The sequence below is a fragment of the Papilio machaon genome, chromosome 11 (assembly GCF_912999745.1).
Source record: "Papilio machaon chromosome 11, ilPapMach1.1, whole genome shotgun sequence".
Classification (NCBI taxonomy): domain Eukaryota; kingdom Metazoa; phylum Arthropoda; class Insecta; order Lepidoptera; family Papilionidae; genus Papilio; species Papilio machaon.
In genome coordinates, this window is record NC_059996.1 from 3,920,390 (window position 1) to 3,942,432 (window position 22,043).

The window sequence follows — 22,043 nt, forward strand, 5'->3', positions numbered from 1 at the left end:
TTCAAATTGGTTGGTTATTACCCGTAAAAATAATACCACCATCTTGTTGTAAAAATTACCCTGAATTTAGGGGAAATAAATTATAGTATGTATAATGTATATAAATGAAACAATTCACATTTTTTATACTATTTTCAACAGATTTCAAAAGGAGTTTTTAATTCTGGTATATGCTGTGTTTTTAAATATTTGATACTTTCTTATCCCGTTGATTTTAAAGAGTGTGCTTTTTAATTTGTCCCATGTAAATTTTGTTTCTTAGAAATTACAATCAAAATAGTTTAATATTAAGTAGTTTTACATGTAGTGTTCACTGTAATGATATACAGAGTAATTTAAAATTATATGACTATAATATTGGTATGTTTTTTGTAGCTTTTTATGAAGACTTAGGGCTTCGTGCATATCGAAGAAAAATAGGACATCGTTTGAATGCTCGTCTAATGGACCTAAGACTGAAGAGATGCCGCGCTTTGTTGAAGCGGTACGCGGGAAAAAAATATCGGGAAATTCTTTTTTTGGAGTCACTCAAGACATCCTTGATTAAGGCAGCCGCCGATATTGACATGGACCTCGTTCGTGCTGTGATAGACGACTGGCCGAGCAGATTGAAGGCCTGTATTCAAAATCACGGATGTCATTTTGAATAAACTTTAGTGTCATAAGAATCTATGTTTTGTTAAGTTCATTTTGGTATATAAATGGTCACATAATGAATAAACTTGTTTCAATTATTTTATATTAAACATGTAACAGAATTTATGACCTGACTAAGTATTACTAAAAAAATCTGTTTATGTAATCTTAGTCACATAAACAAAAATTACGCATTGTTTTTTATATTTATTACGTTTATTAATTACAATTTAATTGGGAATATATAAATTGGTATATATTAAATTATATCGTAATTATTCATTTTCGGGACAAAACAAATAACTGGTAACCCCCAATCCTTTTACTTATATATAGGTATAGTCTATAGTACTCTCTATCTGTCCCTTACGGGTGAACGCGCATGCCATATCTATATAATTCTTCATCTGAGACTGTAACCGAAGGATGCCACTTCATAATTTTTTTAAATATATCGACAGTGGAGACCAATAGTGAGGTTGTCACAAATTTGTGTAAGTTACTGACCTCTATATATATGGACAGGTCGCTGCTTAGAAATGACAGCTTTTGTTTCGTTCCAATTTAAAACCGCCATTGAGTTTAGAACCAATGTTAATGACAATTGCCATCGTATCTTCATCGAAATTTGTATTAGAATTTGTATACGTACACTATAAACCTCAGGTTAATTTTACTGATATACTCATGATAATTAACGATAACGATACGAAGACGATTGTCACAAATATTCGTACTGGGCCAACATTTCGTAAGAAGGTTTTTGTAGAGTCTTATACAAAAGTTGTATTAAATTTTTTTTAGCGTCTAAATGGCGAAAATCAAATAGGCACAAAATATCACGACTTATAACCTGTCCATGTATATAGGTCAGTGGGCCTAAGCAGATATATTTGTGACAATCGCCTTGGTATTGTCAATTAAGTTAAAAGTAGTATAAGTTTTTTGATATATAGGTACTTTACGCCATATACTTTATTGGGGCGCTGCACAAATTACAATACAAATTTTGAATGATACGTTGGCGATTGTCACATATATTCGTGCTCGATCCACAGTTATTTAGATAACTTTTAACATGGTTATTGATATCTTTTTTGTAATATTGAAATACATTCCTAAAACAAATTTAGTTTGATATCTCGTGTAGATGTTTGTATTTCTTTCCGTCTGTTGAGCGATATGGATAATTCTCTTTTTGTCTCCAATTATTATCCTTTTCTACATGAAGGTTTGTAACTCCTATATAATGTGATTTATGGAAGGACAAAAAAAAATGTCCGTTTTCCTTAAAAAGTTGCATTATTTTACGTTACAATTTAATAGTATTAAGCCAAAAGCATGACGATTAGATAATAAGTTATACACAAATGAAGAAGAATAAATTGTTAAAAAGTAACGACTCGTATCAAATATGTCGGCGGCCAAAAGTGCACCCGTCTCCAGCTACGTCCCAACACACCTAAGACTTGCGCTAAGTTAAGAGCCGCCAAGATATCTGAAAATATTTATGTTATGAAGATGAAATTTTTTTATTGTCAAATTTTTGAATATTATTTTTTATTTTATGAATTTTTATTTAGATTTTAAATGGAAGTTTCCTTATTTTTAATCTATTACTTTAAAAGAAAATAAAGCAGATTGTAATGATTTTATTTTTATTTTATTATTTAGAAGAAATTCCCTAACCACCATAATAGAAGACCTTACACTTTACAATTAAAGCAAATCATTGTGTTGTTGTATACACGATTGTTATTTTCTATGTTAGAGGAAGTACAAGAGGATATTTCTTCCTCCTAAAAAAAAATCCACTAACCAACATTTCATTTTAAGAAAAGGGTTAGGAAGAGTAGGGCACAGAAAAGGCCTCCGGTAGAAAAAGTTCTGCTAGCAGTGTGTCTTGTGTGGTCGAGCGAGCTATTGTGCATCAGCTAATGCTGCTCCGGTGAGTTTGTAGTCTCTTAGATTTTGTCATCTCATTGCCTTTGATAAAAAAGAAGTGTAGACAGGCAAAGTTATCTTTGAGATTTATACGCGATGGATTAGTTAAGTCTGTCTGTTTTACCAGTTTGAATTAGTCGCAAGATCCGCGCGTTCAACTTGAACATACGCAAGTTACAATAGCTCATTAACACTCAATATCAAAAAGTATCACAAGGGCCAGATAACTTTGTTAGACTATAACCATTCTATCATTTTTATGATCTTGATAGGTTGTTTGATAAATAATAATGCAATAAATTCCACATCACATGGTTTTTATTAGGTGTCATATGTTACAAAACTACAAGAAGTATGTGCTGGGCCTCTTGTATGCGAAGGTGTTGAGGCGCTTGTGGTGGTGGACGCGCTTGGGCAGCGGGAACTTGATGCCACTGTTGTGGAACTGCTTCACCTGCGGCCGCCGGCACGCCGACGCTTTGATTACTTCCACTTTGATTATCTGAAATATTAGAAAAAAAGATGATTTATAAACAGGTATTATCAATTTAAATCTTTGTGTGTGTGTTCCTCCCTTGCATCTCTTTACTTGCTTTTATACCTAAAATTATGTTATGTACAGCAGACATGCAATGTTCCGAGCCAAGTAATGAAGATGTTTGTAAGTTATGGAATAATACATATTAAAAGGTGATAAATACACCTTTATTCAACAATAAGACCCTGTCTCAATATTATATATAAAATTCTCGTGTCACAATGTTCGTTCCCGTACTCCTCCGAAACGGCTTTACCGATTCTCATGAAATTTTGTGAGCATATTCAGTAGGTCTGAGAATCGGTCAACATCTATTTTTCATACCCCTGTTAAGTTTTTTTTAACTGCGCGCGGACGGAGTCGCGGGCGACAGCTTGTAACTTTATAATAATAGTACAACACAAAACCTCCTAGAAAGATACTCAAGACTGTTATAATAAATAAATCATATCATACATGTATGGAGTGAGCACGTGCTCTGTGCCGTGCGCCCATGTCGCGATAGCACTGTGTGACGGCGCCGCCAACGCTCAGGTCGCGGTACTCGCGGTACATGTTGTGCACACCAGACCGAGACTCATAGCGCAGCCAGATACCAAAGTTCTTGATCTTAATCGGACTCTTTTCTGGAATTTCCTGTAATTGAAATTTATTTTGTTTAAATCTCAAAAAAGTTAAAACAGTTTAATTACAAGAATTTTATTTACAATTTTTAAGCTGGAAGAAAGTATAGGATTGTAACATATCAATTACTGTGTAAGTGTGTGTAGTGATATTGTTTTTCTACTAAGATGTGACACCCATGTTTTCTACACCATTGTTATGATCTATGCCAGGTATTCCCAAAGTGGTTGATATCGAACTTGAAGCATTGCCAATTCTCACTCTCTCTTCTTCTATTGACCTAAGTCAGAATGAAAAATAATAATAATTGATCTTAAAAGTAGGTAATTTGGCCACCGGGGTCTGAGGTAACAGTTCATTTTGGAAAAGGGGTCACATGTCAAAAATAGTTTGGGGATCCCTGATCTATGCAATGCAGTAAGAGTAGTTATCAGATATCTAGGCAGCTCTTTTTTCTACGAGTTGATGAGATACACAGAACACAATTATAGGTTTAGCAGTGTGTTTAGGGAGGAGACTGCGCAGCACACTTGACCTTGAGCCACCAAGATATTTGAAAAGGATGATTCTACAATTATCAGCACTTAGTTTGATTTTAGTACCTGAATTATTAATAAATGGGTATTTATTCCAACAACACATTTCACATCCATGGGGTAATTAGCTATTATGGGGTCTTCCAATGTTTACATATTTACATAACCAAAACAAAACATATAATGAAGATAAATATCACTTCATAGCATTGGAAAATAAGTAAACATGTTAATAGCTAGTAAAAGTAAAATATAACTGTATTCGCAATTGGTCAATATCGAGTTGTACTACCTTAATAGAGACAATTTCTCCAGTGGTTTTCTTGAACTTCTTCAGTTGTCGCAAGAAATACCAAAACCGGGATTTAGCAACAATTGGGTCCGGAGAGAAAATTCTCATTTTGTACAGCGGCGGCTTGGGCTCGCTGTCTGATGGCTGCTTACGGCCTATCACTTCGTATTCCTTCAACTGAAATAAAAAAATATTATTTGCCTCGTAAGAATTAATAAGGTTCTAAGTAATCTTATTTAGAACTCAAAAAAATAACACAGTACTTGTTTTCATTGTAATAAATGTTTTCTGTTATGTTTGATGCACAAGAACAACATGACATGCCTTACCTAACCTATAAATTATAGGATTGATTCATAGATTTATTAGTACTACAACTTTTATAACGTGATACATTTTGATAGTTGTGCAATTTTTCGAAATGTTTCGAAACAATAATACACTTCCATTATATTTAAATCACAAAAAAGAAACAAATGCGGCAGTGAGACAACGTGTACCACCGACATCTTCACTGTATCTATTATAATTCAGATAATTATAAGACTGTCACCAATTTAGCTGTTCTCTAACTTTTTAGATCGAAACAACACTTCTTCTTTTATAATAAATTTTATTTTTAATTCCCTTACCTCTCCTTTCGCCTTCATTTTTGCAGATCAAACCTGAAAAAGATCTGTCAACGGAAGCGGAACACAAACGAAAGAAAGATGGCGTAGTGGCAAAAGTTGCTAGTGTTGCACTTTATCTTCTAGATACTCTTTGGAACGAGGATCTTTGGGTACGAAGCAAATGCAATTTTAAGAAAATATTCTTGCAAAGATAAAAAAAGTAAACGGGAATTATTAGCTGCCCAGAAAAATAATATTCCTCACTCCTTACCATTTTGCGGAAACCCTAGGGAACTAATTTCTACTAATCGTAGCACAAAATTAAAAAAATTGCATTGGCGCGGTTGATTGTCGTCGAGTTGATTTTTTTTTTTATGTAATCGCGGTGTAATTTTTGATAACCTGATAGTTTTACAATAAACTCGGAAAAAAATTATGTAGAAAATACTGCTTTACGGTTAACAGACGTCATTTAATATTATAGCTCTTTGTTGTATAGCAACTTGTCAAGATGAAGTTGATGTTCTCATTCCACTCATCAATGTCAGAAGCATTTGACAGTTTGACAGTCATCAATGCACGTAACATGAAGACGGAAGATTTTGTATTAAACAAAAACTTCTTTCTTCTGTGAGGAGTTGTTGATAAGTTTTAAAATGTGATAGAGGTTGTAAAGATACTAGCTAAAATGGTTTATAGTAAAGTCCCTCGATTAGTTAGGTACGGTTTAAGTGGGGGAGTAGCGATTGGTAGTGCTGTAGCTGCCATGAAATATCGTGAAACCGATTATAATTCTTTGGCTGTTGTGAGGCTTATGAGGGCAGCATATACCGCTGTGGATATTGGAAGAACTTATAAGTCTATGTTATACAGCAAAGAGTGGGATAAAAACTCCAAAGAGTACATTCAAATCAAAAGTGAGGCGCATCAAATTGGCGCGGAGAAATTGCTTGAATTATGCCGAACAAATAAAGGTGTGTACATAAAAGTCGGGCAACACGTAGGTGCGCTCGACTACCTGCTGCCTTCGGAATACGTGACGACAATGCGTGTTTTGCATAAAGATGCCCCTAGAAACACAATTGAGGAACTTTACAAGGTTATTAAGGAAGATTTAAATCAGGATGTAAGTGTGTAAATCATTGTATTTTGTTCAGATACCTCAAGTATTGCATCATTTTAATTTCATAATTATTGCATATTTTTTACATCTAATTTAAAAATAAGACTTACCTGAACAATTCTGTTAATCATTTAAATATCTAAATTTCAGCCCCATGAATTGTTTATTGAGTTTGACCCTGAACCACTTGGCACTGCATCCCTTGCACAAGTACATAGAGCTAAACTAAAAGATGGTACTGAGGTAGCTGTTAAAGTTCAGCATCATTTTGTTAGAAAGAATACAAAAATTGACTTAAAATGGATGGAATTCATAATAACCACAATGTCCAAAGTATTCCCTGATTTCCAAATGCAATGGCTTATTGATGAAACAAAGAAGAATATAGCAAAAGAGTTGGATTTTATGCAAGAAGGTAAAAATGCAGAAAGGGTGTCTGCTTTGTTTAGTGATTACAAGTGGTTAAAGGTACCAAAAATATTTTGGGACTACAGCACAGAGAGGGTCTTGGTCATGGAGTATGTAAATGGTGGTCAAGTAAATGATGTGAAATATATTAATGTAAGTATATGTTTACATATGTTTTTTATTAACTGATAACTACAAAATATTGTCAACTAATAATCACAGAGTTGTCTGTTTATTTTGTTAAGTACACATTAATAACCAATCTTACTAATATTATATATGTGAATGTTTGGATGGATGGATGGATGTTTGTTTGAAGTTACATAACAGCTCATTGGATCTTGATGAAATTTGGCATAAATGTAGATGTCTGGAAAAACACATAGGCTACTTTTTTTTTTTAAAAATTCCGCACGGACAGAGTCGCGGTTGAAAACTAATAAAAAATAAAGACAATCCTACAAGGGTAAAATAATTAGCAACAAGCAATTACTGGAGACCTTAAACATGAACAACACTAGAGTAATTGTTGCTTGTAAATCTGCTGTTAATTATTACTATATTTTTAAAACAATTGTAAAGTTAAGTTTCCTGATAATTTGTTTCTATTCTAGGAACATAAAATAGATAAATACAATCTATGTTTAAAACTCGGTGATCTGTACTCACATATGATATTTGTGAGTGGATTTGTGCATAGCGATCCACATCCAGGAAATATACTTGTGAAGAAAGACCCCGGTGACAAAGATGTAACGGTATTCCTGTTGGACCACGGTTTGTATGCTGTAAGTTATAGATTAGTGAATATTGAATAAGAGACAATCATATCTAAGCCAGTTAATATGTATTTATTTATATCATTGCTTTAATTATCTGAGAAAACAGAGACTATAATTTGTAATAATAAGGATCAGCGAAGTCAAAATACTGAGTAAAAATACTGTGAGAACTAACATTTAACTCGTGCTATGCTTTGGTAGATAAAAATTCTTAAAGTTAAATTAAATTTGAACTAAAATGTTTAATTTTTATGTGGATATTTCTAACTTGATATTTGTTATTACAGCAATTATCTGACAAATTCAGATATCATTATTCAAAGTTATGGCTGTCTATAATAGCTAGAGATAAGGATGAAATGAAATTGCATGCAGAGAAACTTGGCATACCCAAAGACCTGTATGGTTTGTTTGCCTGTATGGTGACTGGACGGCCGTGGGATGTCATATTAAAGGGTATTGATCGGACTAAACCATCATCTCAAGAGGTTTGTATAAGTTACATAAATAATGTTATATTTTTAAGCAAGCTGTCCTTAACTACTATGTTTGTGAAGTTTAAAAAACTGGCTTAAGACTTTCATACACAAGGTAATTTAAATCTTTAAAACTAATATTGTGTGTGTCCATACAGACTTTGTTGAATTGTTGATGCGAGTTGTCTATTTCTAATTGTATTGTGCCAGTTGTTTATTGAATCAAATCGCACGGTTTCGAAGATTTATGTTGCCTTGTGTATGAACGGAATTACAGATGGTAATTTATTTCGGTTTTAAATTTAATCCAGATCTGTTCAGCAGTTAGCTAGGTAGCTATCAAGCAAGCAAGCTAGGTTACAACATCTATACATCCATCCAATCTTTCACATTTATAATATTAGAAAGATAGTAAGTTACTACAATCATAAAAGAAATAGGGTACTAATTGAATTTGTTATTACTAGAAATTATCTGCTCATAATGTGTAGTAACCACAAAACTGATATCTGACAACAATTTAATGTTTGCAAATTAAAATTACATTATACATGTATTTAGAAACTTTTCTAAAACTTGTTCTATGTATTTCAGAAATCGACATTTCAGAATGAGTTACCTAATTTCTTGCATCACGTGACTCAATGTTTGGAACATGTGAATCGTGAAGCGCTACTAGTTTTGAAGACAAATGATTTGATCCGTAGCATTGAGTATGCATTGGGGATGCAGGAGCGAATGTGTGGGTTTATGGTCATGACCAAATGTTGCACACAGAGTATATACCAGCTTGAATATAAGGTGAGTCAAGGTTTTTAAACAATTGTATTGTAATATAGTTACCAAATAAAATGATATCACCACATAAAAATATTTTATATATGTTATAAAGCTGACGTAATTAATTTTATCAATTACTTTTGTATGTATTAAGACTTTTGAATAAATTGATATGGTTAACCATTTTATTAAAGTACACATGTAAACCATTCTTCGATAAAACTAGCTGATGACTGCGACTCTATCCGCGCGGAATTGAAAAAACCTTATTAGTAGCCTATGTGTTCTTCCAGACTATGTTCTACATTTATGCCAAATTTCATCAAGCTCCGTTGAGCCGTTCCGGAGATACCTTCAAGTAAACATTTATCCATTCATCATTTGTATTTATAATATTAGTAAGATAAGAGATTACCCGGAACAAACGACATACAGACAGTCCAATTTTATTAATATGTAAATTTTGTATTACAGAAAGAAAATTCCTTATTAAGGCGACAATATCTCAACACGAAGTATATTTGGTCCTTGTTACTACTTTATGTGTACAATGTTTTTCTCAAGCTTAGAGAAAAATTTGTTATGTACAGTTAGTATTGAAAATATATTAAATCAATGTACATTTAAGATGTAAATGGTCTGACATTACCAAAAATATTTATTGTGTAGTCCATTTTTATAATTTGACTTATTTTTTTATAATACATGATGCCATGCAATTAATGTTCCAAGGAAGTTGTTTCCTAGTCGAAATATTACATTGTTTTAGTCAAATTTTTACCTTAAGTAGGTGATTGTAAATACTTTATTTTGGGTGTGTTCCGATATGCACTGCGACCACTGTAGAGTGTGACGTCAATTCAGTATACTGTGAAGCCGTTCCTTTATAGCCAGTTATACTGGTTACGATTTAAAACGGAACGCAATCTCGTATACTGTCAGCCGCATTTTTTGACGCGACATTCAAATGAGTGTATTCAAGTTTTCTAGTACATAAAAAAAAAACTGTTTTGGAGTACTGCCAAATTAAAAATATTTTAATTAATATTTATTGTAAATTGAATTTATAATGTAATAAAAGTAAGTACTTTTTCATAAAAAAAAAATTCAGTCGAATTGATAACCTCCTTCTTTTTGAAGTCGGCTAAAAAGAATATGTTTTACATTATCAACACAGTCTAATAAGGTTAATTTTTGCAATTCTTCCATTGTTTTATTGTAATATTTATTAATCCAAACTAATTATAGAACTTTAAAATTTTCTGATTAAACTGTTTATAAGACGTCAGGCACTCGTGTGGTTTTGACTGATCACGTGATCAAAGTACTGCGAGTACCTTACCTCGAAAACGCCAGTGCTCACAGTAGAATATGGCGGCGATTTATGACGTCATATATTTCCCTAGGGTACTGCGGCAGTTTACTGACAGTCCATAACGGAACGAATATTTCTACAGTGATAGCACTGTGCAGTGCTCGCAGTGCATATCGGAACATACCCTTTGAATAACAGTTTTTCATTGAACTAATTTTGTTTAAAAACAGATTATTTGGCCATAATATAAAGGGTTTTTATTTATATAATTTTTAAGTGTCAAATAATAACCTTGTAAATTTTGGTTATGGGTGTAATTAAATTTTTAAAGATTTTGTAAAACCTAAATAAATTGAATTTAATAACATACTTTAAAGCGGAGACTGCAAACTGCGGTCCGTTTTATGGCAAATGTCAACTTAATATTGCCCAACACCGACGGCTTGAAGATGAGGAATTTGGACATTTTGTTGTTTTTAAAATTAAAATTATGCTGAATGTACTTATTGTTTATGACAAACCAACTTAGGAGAGGCAAAGTAGTTAAAGCTATTTTTTAATATTTATTTTGTATAAATTGTATGATATATATAGAAATAAACCAGAATTGAAAGAAATCTTGTTTTATTTAACAATAAACAAAAAAGTAAAAAAAAATTGTCTATGAAAAATTCAAAATGTCCAGGAAAAACTTAAAATGGTTTATGGTAAGTCATACATGAATTTTGTTTTCGAGATGAGTAAGTTTAGAGCTGAGTGTTGACAAATCGTTTTGTATCTTCAATAAAATACCAGTGAAGCTGTCTGCGCTATTCCGTCGAGGAATTTTAAAGAATAACGAAGAATTAGAGAATTTAAACGAAAGATCCGATCTCTTTTGATCCGCATGCAGTATATTAGTCAAACGATGACTTTCCAATACTCCTGTAGAATCTACAGTCTTCTGATTAGTTTCTGTAAACGCAAAAATTAGAAAAACAATTATTAAACTACAAGGAACAATACGAATCCAACGACACATTATCTGCAAAATTGGTCAAGTTGTTATTTAGGATTTAAAGTTCTGTAATATTTTAGTTGGTTGTTTTAAATATTAGGTCCTTACATATGAAATTGGCGTTTTTCGTACAGGCCACTTTAATCACGAATTTCTCCTCTTTGGTAAGGAATTCCAAATTCAAATTTGTACAGCTATAGACTCATGTATTTGTGGTTCGATGACCGTCATTCATTTGTTTTTTTTCTTCTGTTTTTTTCTGTTTGCGTCACTCATTTTACAAAATGGAAAACTTAAAATATCGCATTATTTACGAGTACGAGTTCCGCCGTGGCACTAGTGCTGCGGAAACGACTCGAAGGGTGAATGATGTGTATGGCGGTCGTGTTGCAAAAGAAAACACAGTTCGTTTTTGGTTCCAACGTTTTCGTTCTGGAAATTTCGATCTGCAGAACAAGCCCCGTGGACGGCCTGAGACTGAAGTTGATAATGAAGAGTTGAAGGCTATTGTGGAAGCGGATCCATCGCAAACCACGTCCGAGTTAGCTGCAGGCTGCGATGTTAGTGATAAAACTGTTTTAATTCACTTGAAGCAAATTGGGAAGATTAAAAAGCTTGAAAGGTGGGTACCTCACGAATTGACTGAAGCAAACCGGCAAACGCGCGTCGACTGTTGCGTTACATTACTAAACCGGCACAATAATGAAGGTATTTCAAACCGAATCATTACCTGTGATGAAAAATGGGTTCTTTACGATAATCGGAAGCGCTCAGCGCAATGGTTGGATCCTGGCCAGCCAGCCAAATCCTGCCCCAAGCGAAAATTAACCCCAAAAAAGTTACTTGTAAGCGTTTGGTGGACTAGTGCCGGTATTGTTCATTACAGTTTTCTCAAATCTGGCCAGACTATTACGACTGATGTCTATTGTCAGCAATTGCAAACCATGATGGAAAAGCTAGCGGCTAAACAACCTAGGCTGGTCAATCGCTCCACGCCACTGCTGCTTCACGACAACGCTAGACCACACACTGCGCAACAGACGGCTACTAAATTAGAAGAGCTTCAATTGGAAAGTCTAAGACATCCTCCGTACTCCCCGGACCTTGCTCCAACAGATTACCATTTTTTTCGAAATTTGGATAACTTCTTGCAAGGGAAAAAATTCAACTCCGATGGGGCAGTCCAAATCGCCTTCAAAGATTTTATTGATTCCCGTCCGACTGGTTTTTTTAGTAAAGGGATCAATGAACTACCTATGAGATGGCAAAAGTGCATAGAAAATAATGGTTCATACTTTGATTAAATAAATATATTATATTAAAAAATATTCGACTTTTTGTTCCTCTCATACAAAACTCCAATTTCATATGTAAGGACCTAATATTTCTTGGATTGGAATCGCTTCTTTTGTCTAAAACTGTGCATGGTTTAAAAAAAAACAGATTATAATTCTTTAGTTGAAAAAGATCGTAAAATTGTAATAAGCCGCATCGAGAAACTTTTTTTTCTCTTCGATAGTACACGCTTGGCATTGGGTTCTGCCGCACCGCCAGATAAAAAATGTGTTCTTACCAACAGTTTTGCCAACCTCTTCTTGCAATGTCTCCTCACGTATATTGTCTTGTGATTCCCCATTAGTATCCGTAATTGATTTTTTGTTACCCATTGTTAACATATTTTTGTTACCCGCAGATATACCTAAAATAGTACGACATGTGTATTGTATTTAATTTTGTTAAAGTGCATTATGTCCATTACAATCCTTCGTTTAAATAAATGGCGATAAATTAATTCGGTGTGTAAACGAGTCGGCGCATTTGGGCTTAATTCGTGATGTATTCGCTCGTAAATGTCGTATTCTGTTTTAACCTCCCGGGGCTTCATTACGTTCACATTCAATAATTTTGGAGACAAATAAATTCGTACGTATTAATATGAACAAGTACCGTAATTGTCTTTGGTGTTAGCTATATAAATTGATTGGACTAAAATTTTCTTTATGTTTTCCCTAGCCTAGAATTACGGCAAACATCTCACTTAAGTCACATTTAAAAACATATTAACACAGTTCGTAATTTATCTGTTGAGATTTTAATTTGGTTAATTCAAAGTAATAACTATACTAAAAAAAAATTTGATTTTTCAAGACGTGTGATTCACTGAAATTTACTGATATTTCATGTCAAACATAATTAATCAGGAAAGAAGTTTGCAACGGAAATATCATGAAGCCGAATAACAGTTGTTTACGGTCGCATTCCGTCGATTTATTTCCGCTGACCTTTTGGCCTCGCTTCGTTATTTTACTTTTACTGCGCTCGTGCATTCGATAAGTATAAATAGCCAGCAGTTTAAATTACAACCTTCGACATCAATGATCGGTATTATTTTACTTTAAAACTGAAATTGCTACCATTTTAATTTTAAACGAATTGTTTTAAAATATATATCCTTAGTTTTTGCAAGGTTTTTACCCTGTCTCTGTTGTCGTCAGCTCATGTATGTCTCCACCGAGGGGCTCAGAGCCTACCCGACTAGGTGACCCGGTGACTAGGTCATAGTCAACTACACTGGCCCAGGGCGTGTTGTTTGACTTTACAAATCTTTTAATTTATTCGATACGTGAACGTTGCATCGCGATCTTTTCCTTCACAGCAGTAAGAAAGTCGAATACATATGAAAGTCGAAAAACACATTGGTACATGACGGGGATCGAACCTGGACGTTTTTTAGATTACGTCTGGTCCGATTAAGCGCTTAACAACAGCGCCACCGACTCCTTATTAGCCCCAATTGGTCATTAAAAATTCTATACCCTATCTGACATTATATACCCGAGAAAAAAATTCAGACTTTAATTTCTTGAAAAATATTAAAGGTAATAAAGGATAAGTCAGCTTGTATACATACAGAGCATTGGTTTCTCAGGTAACCAGACTTCTAATATGTACGGATGTTGAGGGTCGTTTCCACGGCATAGTGACGTGAGTGGTATCTCTCGCTCATCGCTAGACTTTAGCACTATGACCTCATCGCAGTAGTCCGGTAGATCCAGTAAGTACCATATCTTACGTCGCAATCGTGACACAGATGCTGATGGTCTTACGGCCACGTAACGAAGGCTCTGCTCTGTTACTATAAGATATAAATAAATAAGGAAAAAGCAACTTCAGTTTTGTTGATAAAATGAGGGGAAGAGGGGGGAACTTTCATGGAGAAAGTAGACGTCGTGTCTCATAAAGTAATTAAAAGGAATGCAGTCTTAGAGAAAAATGAAGTTAAAGTTTTCTGTTTTTGAATTGTTGTAACAAGAAGAGAACTCATCATCGTAACCCACCCGTTAGGGAGGGGGGAGGTTAGGAAGAGATTACAGAGTTCCATTTGACGCAGTTCCGGCAAACTTCCCTAGCCACTTTCACATATTGTTCAAGGGCGTGATACATATATTTGCAAAGAAATAAGAAAAAGAAAACAGACGAATTGTTACTCTGTAAAAAATAATGTACTTACATCCCAAATCATGGCGACGAATTAACAGAAATGTAATAACATGCTTTTTAAGCAATTTACTGGGAGCCTTCAAAAGATTTATAAGCGACATTTTCCTCTACCACCTTCGAATATCATAACATTTTTTGTAATTTCATTTTGTTTCAAATAAAAATTATCTGACATTTGCCAACAAAACTCTACTTCATTGACAAAAAAGGTTTGCAACGTTCTAAAATATTCTAAGGTATAAAATACTCTTTTAAAATGCTCAGAAAATGTAAGACCTCTTTTATTTCATAGTATCACAAACGTTTTATACATAAAAATATAATTATTGGTAAAACCAGCTGTCGTACGCGACTTCGTCCGCGTGGAATATAAAAAACTTAATTATTAGCCTATGTATTGTTCCAAACATGTTCTACATCTATACCAAATTTTATCGAGATCCGTTGAGCCGTTCTGAGGATACCTTCAAACAAACATCCATCTTTAATAAAACATTCGCATTTATAATATTGGTATTATATCCAATAAAATAAGTTCAAAAAGAACAAAAATTCAATTAACAGAAAATTATAAATAATAGAGTTTCCTATTTACGTTGATGGCATCATCAAAACCGCAAACTGAATCATAGGTTTTTATCATTTTTTTTTTGCAAAAAAAAACATATATATCTTTAGTCATTAGTTATTATCGGAATTTTGCATTATAAGTAAGAAGACGAGACAATGAAAGATAAAATAAAATCCAACACTTTAAGCTAATTTTTTTAATCAATTTATAGTTTATTATTTTACAAAACAATTACCATAAACAATGAAACATAGGAAATAATATTTCGTTGTCTATGGTCGTCGTTGCAAGTAGCCTTTTGTCTTTTCTTATTCCAACTTTCTAGCTTGAAGCGCAAACATGATAAGCTGTGAGGTTGAAAACTCCCATTTGTTAGACAATGGTCGATAAATTAAGCCACATGTTGATTCTACGTGACAGTTGTCTGTAACAAATACAATTTAACAGTGAATTTCTACTGTCTAAAAACATGTACAGTCAAGGACGTTTATTTCCTACCCAAGTAAAATCATTTTACTCTCATAATCCGAATAATAATAGCAACATACAAGCCAAATTATATCTCCTAAGGAGCTATTTTTCTGTAAGATATTCAATTTTAAGTAAGAAGCGAATAATAATTCTTTGACTATATATAAACAGTTTGTTTTTTTTTTTTGCACAATTAATCTTGAAGCAACTAAAGGTCAGGAGAACATTTGTTAGAAGATGTTAGAACCCAAAAACCTGTATTTCAAAGGCATTTTGAGTGTCCTTAACCAATGTCATTTACCTACTACTTTTTTGTTTATTCACATTGTTTTTAAGGTGGCAATTTATTTTAACATATATAACTGAGATGTCAAAAAAATCATTGAATCAATAATTATAAAAAAATGTACATTACTAAGAGCTATTTTAGTTTATATTTTTCTTATAACTAATATTTAAAAAATATGTAAATATCATAAACGTAAAAATACAAATACTTACTTCGTTCTAGTAAAAATGTCAATTCAGGCACTGTTAAAAATTTCTCATATTGATGAGTTCCTTTTGGTATAAGATTGAAGACATATTCAGCTAGAAATATACCAAAGAACTGCGTTGCTCGTGATCTGTTTGGTGTTGTAATGAATATCTTTCCTCCGGTCTTGACCGCTTCAATGCAACTCTTCAGAAATAATTCTTGATTGTTCACATGTTCTATTACTTCCGAAGCTACAACTGCATCATAGTAATTTTTACGTTCCTTACAATGGTCCTGGAAAAATATTTCTAATATTATAAATGCGAATGTTTAGATGTATGGATGGATGTTTGTTTGAAGGTATCTCCAGAACGGCTCAACGGATCTTGAAGAAATGTAGCACAGATGTAGACACTAGTCTGGAAGAACACATAGGCTACTTATTACGTTTTTTTTATTCTGTGCGGACGGAGTCGCGGCCGACGGCTAGTAATAAATAAAGATAATTTAACAGAAACTTTTTAATTTTTTTAATGGTACAAGTCATAATAAGAGTTTAAAATTTCACTAAAAAGCAAGAATAGGAAATATAATACATATTAAATAATATTATGCATACCTCAACACTTGTACAGATGTATGAAGGGAGATTGTTTGCTAGTTTGGGATTCATTTTACTGTGCTCTGTGGCCAGGTCTATCAAATCTTTACCAGCATCTATGCCCGTTACTGATGCTCCTATTTTCGCCAAAGCCTAAGATATTGAAATAATATATTAATATGGATTCATTAAAGAGTACAAGGTATAAGAAAATTACATGGCAATTTGCTAAGTCTATCTACCCTGATAAGTTTTAAGTTAAGGGACAGCTTGTGAGCATTATTTAAAATAGTTAACATTGTAAACATTGTCTAACTGTGAGCTTCTGATAGTTAAACACTTCTTACTAATATTATAAATGCGAAAGTTTTGATGGTTGGATGTTTTTTAGAAGGTATTCAGAAAGGTTCAGTGAATCTTAATAAAATTTGGCACAGATATAGAATATAGTCTGGACGAATACATAGGCTACTTACTAAGTTTTTTTTTTAATTTTAGACGGAGTTTATATATCATATTATCATCTTTCGGTTTTGTAATGTTTTTTTTAATTCTTTGCACCTAACTGTTTATTTCAGGCATTAATATTTACCTCGGAAAGAATTCCTCCACCGCAACCAACATCTAAAATTTTTTTATCACGTAATGGTGCCGCATTTCTTTCCTCCGGTGAACATGGGACTAGACCATCTCTTATGAATGGTACTCTGAAATGAAATACTATTTCATTGTCATTAGGATGGATACAATGAAGGTTTATTGTTAATGGTTACATATGAAAAGCAGGACATTGTTATTGATGGTGAAATCAGCTTCAACATAGAAAAATAATATAATAAACCATTTTATTATAGTCAGTTGTATTGACTTATGAGATTAACCAAAGCTTATAAAAATAATTTTAATTAAATAGTTATTACCTCACTAAATTCATGCTGTGTAATGGTTTGATGGGTCCGAGTTCATCCCACCAAGTCTTCATGAGACCTTCATGGTGATGTACATCTTTGCTATCAATGGTTGACTTAGCTTGTGCTTCTGCTTGATTCTGTTGAAGTGTACTTGTAGTACCAAACAACTGACATTTTTGTATATTGGCTATCCTAAAGATATAAATATTTTTAATTACATGCAAAGTATAGTATTACATTTTTGTTGGATATTGTAACAATTATTCAATACATGAGATTGTGCAGTCATTTACCAAAAGTAATTATTAATCAGTCATTAAATTTTAATGAACGGATATGTAAAATGTTAAAAGCATTTGAAAAGCCAAAGTTTTTTAATTCTTTTTATTCAAATTTCTTTACATTTTACAAGGATGACAACTTTAATCCAAATTTGTCTTTTTTATTGAAATTCATCAAGATCATGTATAAAGAAAATAGAGTTTTAATTTATAGCAAATAAATTTACTATAATAATTTAAATAGGCAAATAAGATCATTAATACTTACAATCCTGTCCGTAATACTTTCCTTTGAAGTAGGTTCATTTTAAGATAATTTATAGAACAACAAATGACAATTTTGTAACAATGCAAATGTTAAATTATGTCAACACAGTGATCCTTAAACACTGTAACCATCACTGCAACAAAACATTTATAACAAAATAAATCAAACGATTATTATATTTAACCAAGTGTGGCTTGTGGGTGGGGAGAGTGGGGGAAAATATGTGATAAAAAATAAAGAGCTTCTACCGGTTGGTCTTAAATACAAAGTGTTTTAATCATGTAAAGATTATGCATAAAATCAAGCAAATGCATATTGGTTATACTCACGTGTTTATTAGTTATTTTTATTTATTTGATTTTTTACCACATTCCAAAATATAGTCATAGAAAATAAACACACGCAAAAACATTACATTTTAAAGTTTTCTGTGGTATAATCGTTCCATAAATCCATAAGTTCTTTTATATAAAAAATAAGATTTTTTTCCCAAGCAATGAAAGAATTTGCAATTAACAATAACATACGGTGTCAATGTCAATGTGACAGTCAGTTTCAGTGAAAACAACTTGCCACTTATCAACTTCTCAATCTTGTCAGTTGTCAAAGTTAAAACACAAAATGCTGTCTAATGTACATGTACAAGATGCAATTTAATATAAGCATACAAAACTGAGCAAAGCATACTGTGATGTCTTGGATTTGAAGTTTTGTTGCACGCGCCTCAAGTTTATCGCGTATTTATATTACAAGTCGATAAGATTTAAACGTACGTTTAAAACGCTCGTGTCTTCGCCCGCGCCCGGTAGTCAATGTGAACAAGTCTTAAAAGTAGCTAACCTTGTATTTTGTTTACTGTACTTGGGAGGGAAATGTTCACGTTTGTTACGTTTATTAAGTTCAGGGTCAAGTTTTAATTACTTACAAAACTTGAGGCATGGGGCCATAGTAATGCTCTCGCCAAGGAAGTCGAAGCGAATAAGAGGAAAAAATCAGACAAAATTTCAATCTTAACTTTATTTTTGAAACATCAAAACCTAAACAAAACAACTATTTTTTTTATAAAAATTGTTGAAAACTTAAAATTAATAATCCGTGGATCCACCTAAGACTCTCCTGACACATCTGCAGCGGTTCTGCATACTCAAAACAAGGGTGTCAATATCCTGTTGTGGAATACTGCCCCAAGTCCTGCTTAGATGCAAGAAAAGCTGGTTTTCATGCACAATATCTTCAGGTAAATTCCTAAGAGCTCTTCTCTGAAGCATATCTCAGGCATGCTCAATAGGATTTAAGTCAGGGGATTGTGTAGGCCAGTCTAAAGCTTGGATATCATGCTGTTGTAACTAACTTGTAACGATACGCGCCGTATGTGGACGGGCATTGTCGTGCATTCGCTGGAAATTTTGTCCCATTTGCTGTCTGTGGGGCAAGATTACAGGCTCTAGTACCTCATCTCGGTATTTTAGAGCAGTCATATTGCCTTGTATCCAAACGAGGTCCGTTCTACCGCCAAGACGAATTCCTGCCCAAACCATAATCGTGCCACCTTGATATGCATGAACTTGTTGTGGGTGCTGCAGTCGATTCCAACGGTCAGGTTTTCTCCAAACGCGTACTCTTCCCGAATCAGGATGAAATCCAAACCTGGATTCATCAGTGAAAAGCACAAGTGACCATTGAGAATAGTTCCAGCAATAGCCCATTGTAATCTTCTTCCTCGATTGCCTCTCCTTAGTGCTGGTACCCGAAGTGGCCTACGAGCGCGTAGGTGGACTTCATGCAGTCGTCTTCTCAAAATTGCTATGAATTGAATGATTGAATGCGAATTTCATCTTAAAACAAAACTTTTTATACAAATTTTAACTTAATTAGAGTTTAGAGACACGCAAAATACGCGCTTGTCGTGGAGTTGCGGAAAACTGAGCCCCTACTACTAACTACTAGAGTTTAGAGAGTTTTCATGACATTATTTTGTTTCTTTTTAGTGCATTTTGTTTGAAAAATTTTTTTATGTTACTTTTGAGTGCATTTTGTTTGAAATTGTTTTTTTATGTTACTTTTGAGTGCATTTTGTTTGAAATTGGTTTTTTTAGGTTACTTTTGAGTGCATTTTGTTTGAGATTGTTTTTTTTTGAAGTCGGCTATTTTTTTTTTCTTAAAATTTTTGTTTTATTTCACAATTTTTAGTGAATTTGAAGTTCAATTACAAATTTTCTTAATACGTATAAAGACATAAATAAGACAAATAAAGAAAAGGACTTTCCTATTTGATATGTGTGTACTTCAATTCAAAAACTAATTTAGAATGCAGCAGATAACCACTTATCCTTTAAACAATGAAATAATTATCAAAATCGGTATACAAATTGAATATTACCGAACTAATACATCGTAGCGTGCCTTTAATTTTGTCCAGCCGCGCGCCGCACTAGCATTTTTCGAATGCGCGTAGTTTTTAATTATTTAATATCTCCCAAACTATTGATCAGAATTACATAGTTTAAAGGCTAATGTAATCTGCATTTAATAGTCTAGCCATCAAACATATTTATTTGGATAAGGATTCATATCGAATATTATATAATAGCGCCGTAAGCTTACGACGCTGTTTTTCGTGTGCATTTTAATCGAAGTTTGTTCACAATAACATGGTTTTTGTGAGACATCCATAGATGATAGATATATGCCACCGAAGACTTTTATGTAGCAAATTTAAGGATCTACAATTACTCCATACATCATTTTTATGTAAGTCATATAGTTTGACCTACGTAAGCCCAGAAAGCAAAATTGTGCTTTTCGTGTAGTAGTAGGGGAGCCCACGAGGCTAAATGGGGATTTACTCGAGCATCGTAGAGACCTATTGGGATGCAAAGCTTAGATGATAAGAAGAAAAAAATGTTATATGATATATACCTTTACATCAGTGGGGGAAGCGGCTATAGATTTTTAAAAATGTAAAAAAAAAATTTTTTATCGAGCGCGTCAGATTTTCTAAGGGAGTGTTAAGTGCACCAAAAAAAGCTCTCATTCACTAATCTGACGATTTCGATGGGACGCAAACTCGCGGTCATTTTTATAATGTGCAAAAAAATTCGCCATTTTGAAATACTCAAGCGCGTCAGATTAAGATATATATGGTTTATCTTTATGTTCTAAACGTACTGTCTCATAATCTGACGATTATGTAGAGGGATTCGCCTGATTTGACAAAAAAAAATTAGAAAAACGGTTCGGCCTTATACATGGGCCCCATGTTTTGTGGAGGTACTTAACCGGGTACAAGGTATCCCCCTGTATATTAATCTGCCGTGCTTTAGGAAATCCCGAAATCCCCGCTTGGGCTCCCCTACTATAGCATTTTTCGTTTCCGCGTAATTTTATTCTTACGATATCTCCTAAACTATTAGACAGAATGATATAGTTTCACTTGCAAATATAATCTACATTAAATTCTCTTGATAATGAACATGTTTATTTACATAAGGGTTAATACTGATCTCGAATAATAGCGTCGGAAATAGGGCATGAATTTAATTGATGTTTCTGAAGAAAAAAATGGTTATTGTGAGAAAACTATAAAAGATAGATATATGCTATCGCGGACTTTTATTTAGCACATTTAAAGAGCTACAATTCGCCATACATCATTTTTATGTAGGTCCTATAGTTTAGCCTACGTAAGCGCTGAAAGCAAAAATGTCCCTAATTGTCGCAACAAATTTTGAAGCTATATTCAAAATCTACTAGTCTTCTAGTTATTTAAAAAAAAAAACAAAAAAATGGGACCCACCTGCAAGCACTTCCTTTCGATTAAAATATTTTTCATCAAAATCGGACCACCAGGGGCGGAGTTTCGCGGTAACACACATAAAAAAAAAATACAGTCGAATTGA

The 22,043-nt window shown here is 33.3% G+C and overlaps 4 protein-coding genes across 4 annotated transcripts; 1 reads left to right on the top strand and 3 right to left on the bottom strand.

The window, feature by feature from the left end:
• Positions 1-2,880: 2,880 nt before the first annotated feature.
• On the bottom strand, positions 2,881-5,295 carry LOC106713726 (60S ribosomal protein L18a). The gene is made up of 4 exons (XM_014506576.2): positions 5,203-5,295; positions 4,571-4,747; positions 3,575-3,754; positions 2,881-3,082 (listed from the first exon to the last, which is right to left on the bottom strand). Exons 1-4 carry the CDS (start codon positions 5,218-5,220, stop codon positions 2,924-2,926), a joined length of 534 nt encoding a protein of 177 aa, XP_014362062.1. The 5' UTR covers positions 5,221-5,295; the 3' UTR covers positions 2,881-2,923.
• A 440-nt stretch (positions 5,296-5,735) lies between these two features.
• On the top strand, positions 5,736-9,413 carry LOC106713747 (aarF domain-containing kinase 1). Its single transcript, XM_014506599.2, has 6 exons — positions 5,736-6,307; positions 6,455-6,865; positions 7,327-7,500; positions 7,782-7,982; positions 8,565-8,771; positions 9,225-9,413. Exons 1-6 carry the CDS (start codon positions 5,870-5,872, stop codon positions 9,342-9,344), a joined length of 1,551 nt encoding a protein of 516 aa, XP_014362085.1. The 5' UTR covers positions 5,736-5,869; the 3' UTR covers positions 9,345-9,413.
• A 1,324-nt stretch (positions 9,414-10,737) lies between these two features.
• LOC106713609 lies at positions 10,738-14,725 on the bottom strand. The gene is made up of 4 exons (XM_045680092.1): positions 14,574-14,725; positions 13,974-14,198; positions 12,636-12,767; positions 10,738-11,019 (listed from the first exon to the last, which is right to left on the bottom strand). Exons 1-4 carry the CDS (start codon positions 14,662-14,664, stop codon positions 10,778-10,780), a joined length of 690 nt encoding a protein of 229 aa, XP_045536048.1. The 5' UTR covers positions 14,665-14,725; the 3' UTR covers positions 10,738-10,777.
• Positions 14,726-15,381: 656 nt separating this feature from the next.
• LOC106713833 (ubiquinone biosynthesis O-methyltransferase, mitochondrial) lies at positions 15,382-18,361 on the bottom strand. The gene is made up of 6 exons (XM_014506715.2): positions 18,145-18,361; positions 17,605-17,787; positions 17,277-17,391; positions 16,703-16,837; positions 16,107-16,377; positions 15,382-15,558 (listed from the first exon to the last, which is right to left on the bottom strand). Exons 1-6 carry the CDS (start codon positions 18,180-18,182, stop codon positions 15,443-15,445), a joined length of 858 nt encoding a protein of 285 aa, XP_014362201.2. The 5' UTR covers positions 18,183-18,361; the 3' UTR covers positions 15,382-15,442.
• Between the last annotated feature and the right edge of the window lie 3,682 nt (positions 18,362-22,043).

Bases quoted from the DNA above. Each gene is read 5' to 3' on its own strand.
- LOC106713726 (XM_014506576.2), bottom strand. The intron at 3,755-4,570 runs GTAGTACAACTC...TTTCAATTACAG, and splicing joins GAGAAATTGTCTCTATTAAG to GAAATTCCAGAAAAGAGTCC. The intron at 3,083-3,574 runs GTATGATATGAT...CTAATATTTCAG, and splicing joins CACGTGCTCACTCCATACAT to ATAATCAAAGTGGAAGTAAT.
- LOC106713747 (XM_014506599.2), top strand. From the start codon at position 5,870: ATGGTTTATAGTAAAGTCCCTCGATTAGTTAGGTACGGTTTAAGTGGG. The intron at 6,308-6,454 runs GTAAGTGTGTAA...TCTAAATTTCAG, and splicing joins AGGAAGATTTAAATCAGGAT to CCCCATGAATTGTTTATTGA. The intron at 7,501-7,781 runs GTAAGTTATAGA...TTGTTATTACAG, and splicing joins TGGACCACGGTTTGTATGCT to CAATTATCTGACAAATTCAG.
- LOC106713609 (XM_045680092.1), bottom strand. From the start codon at position 14,664: ATGTCGCTTATAAATCTTTTGAAGGCTCCCAGTAAATTGCTTAAAAAG. The intron at 14,199-14,573 runs GTAAGTACATTA...TATATCTTATAG, and splicing joins TCGTCGCCATGATTTGGGAT to TAACAGAGCAGAGCCTTCGT. The intron at 12,768-13,973 runs GTATGTATACAA...CATGTCGTACTA, and splicing joins ACCTGAGAAACCAATGCTCT to TTTTAGGTATATCTGCGGGT.
- LOC106713833 (XM_014506715.2), bottom strand. From the start codon at position 18,182: ATGAACCTACTTCAAAGGAAAGTATTACGGACAGGATT. The intron at 17,788-18,144 runs GTAAGTATTAAT...TTATATCTTTAG, and splicing joins AAAGTATTACGGACAGGATT to GATAGCCAATATACAAAAAT. The intron at 17,392-17,604 runs GTAATAACTATT...ATTTCATTTCAG, and splicing joins CACAGCATGAATTTAGTGAG to AGTACCATTCATAAGAGATG.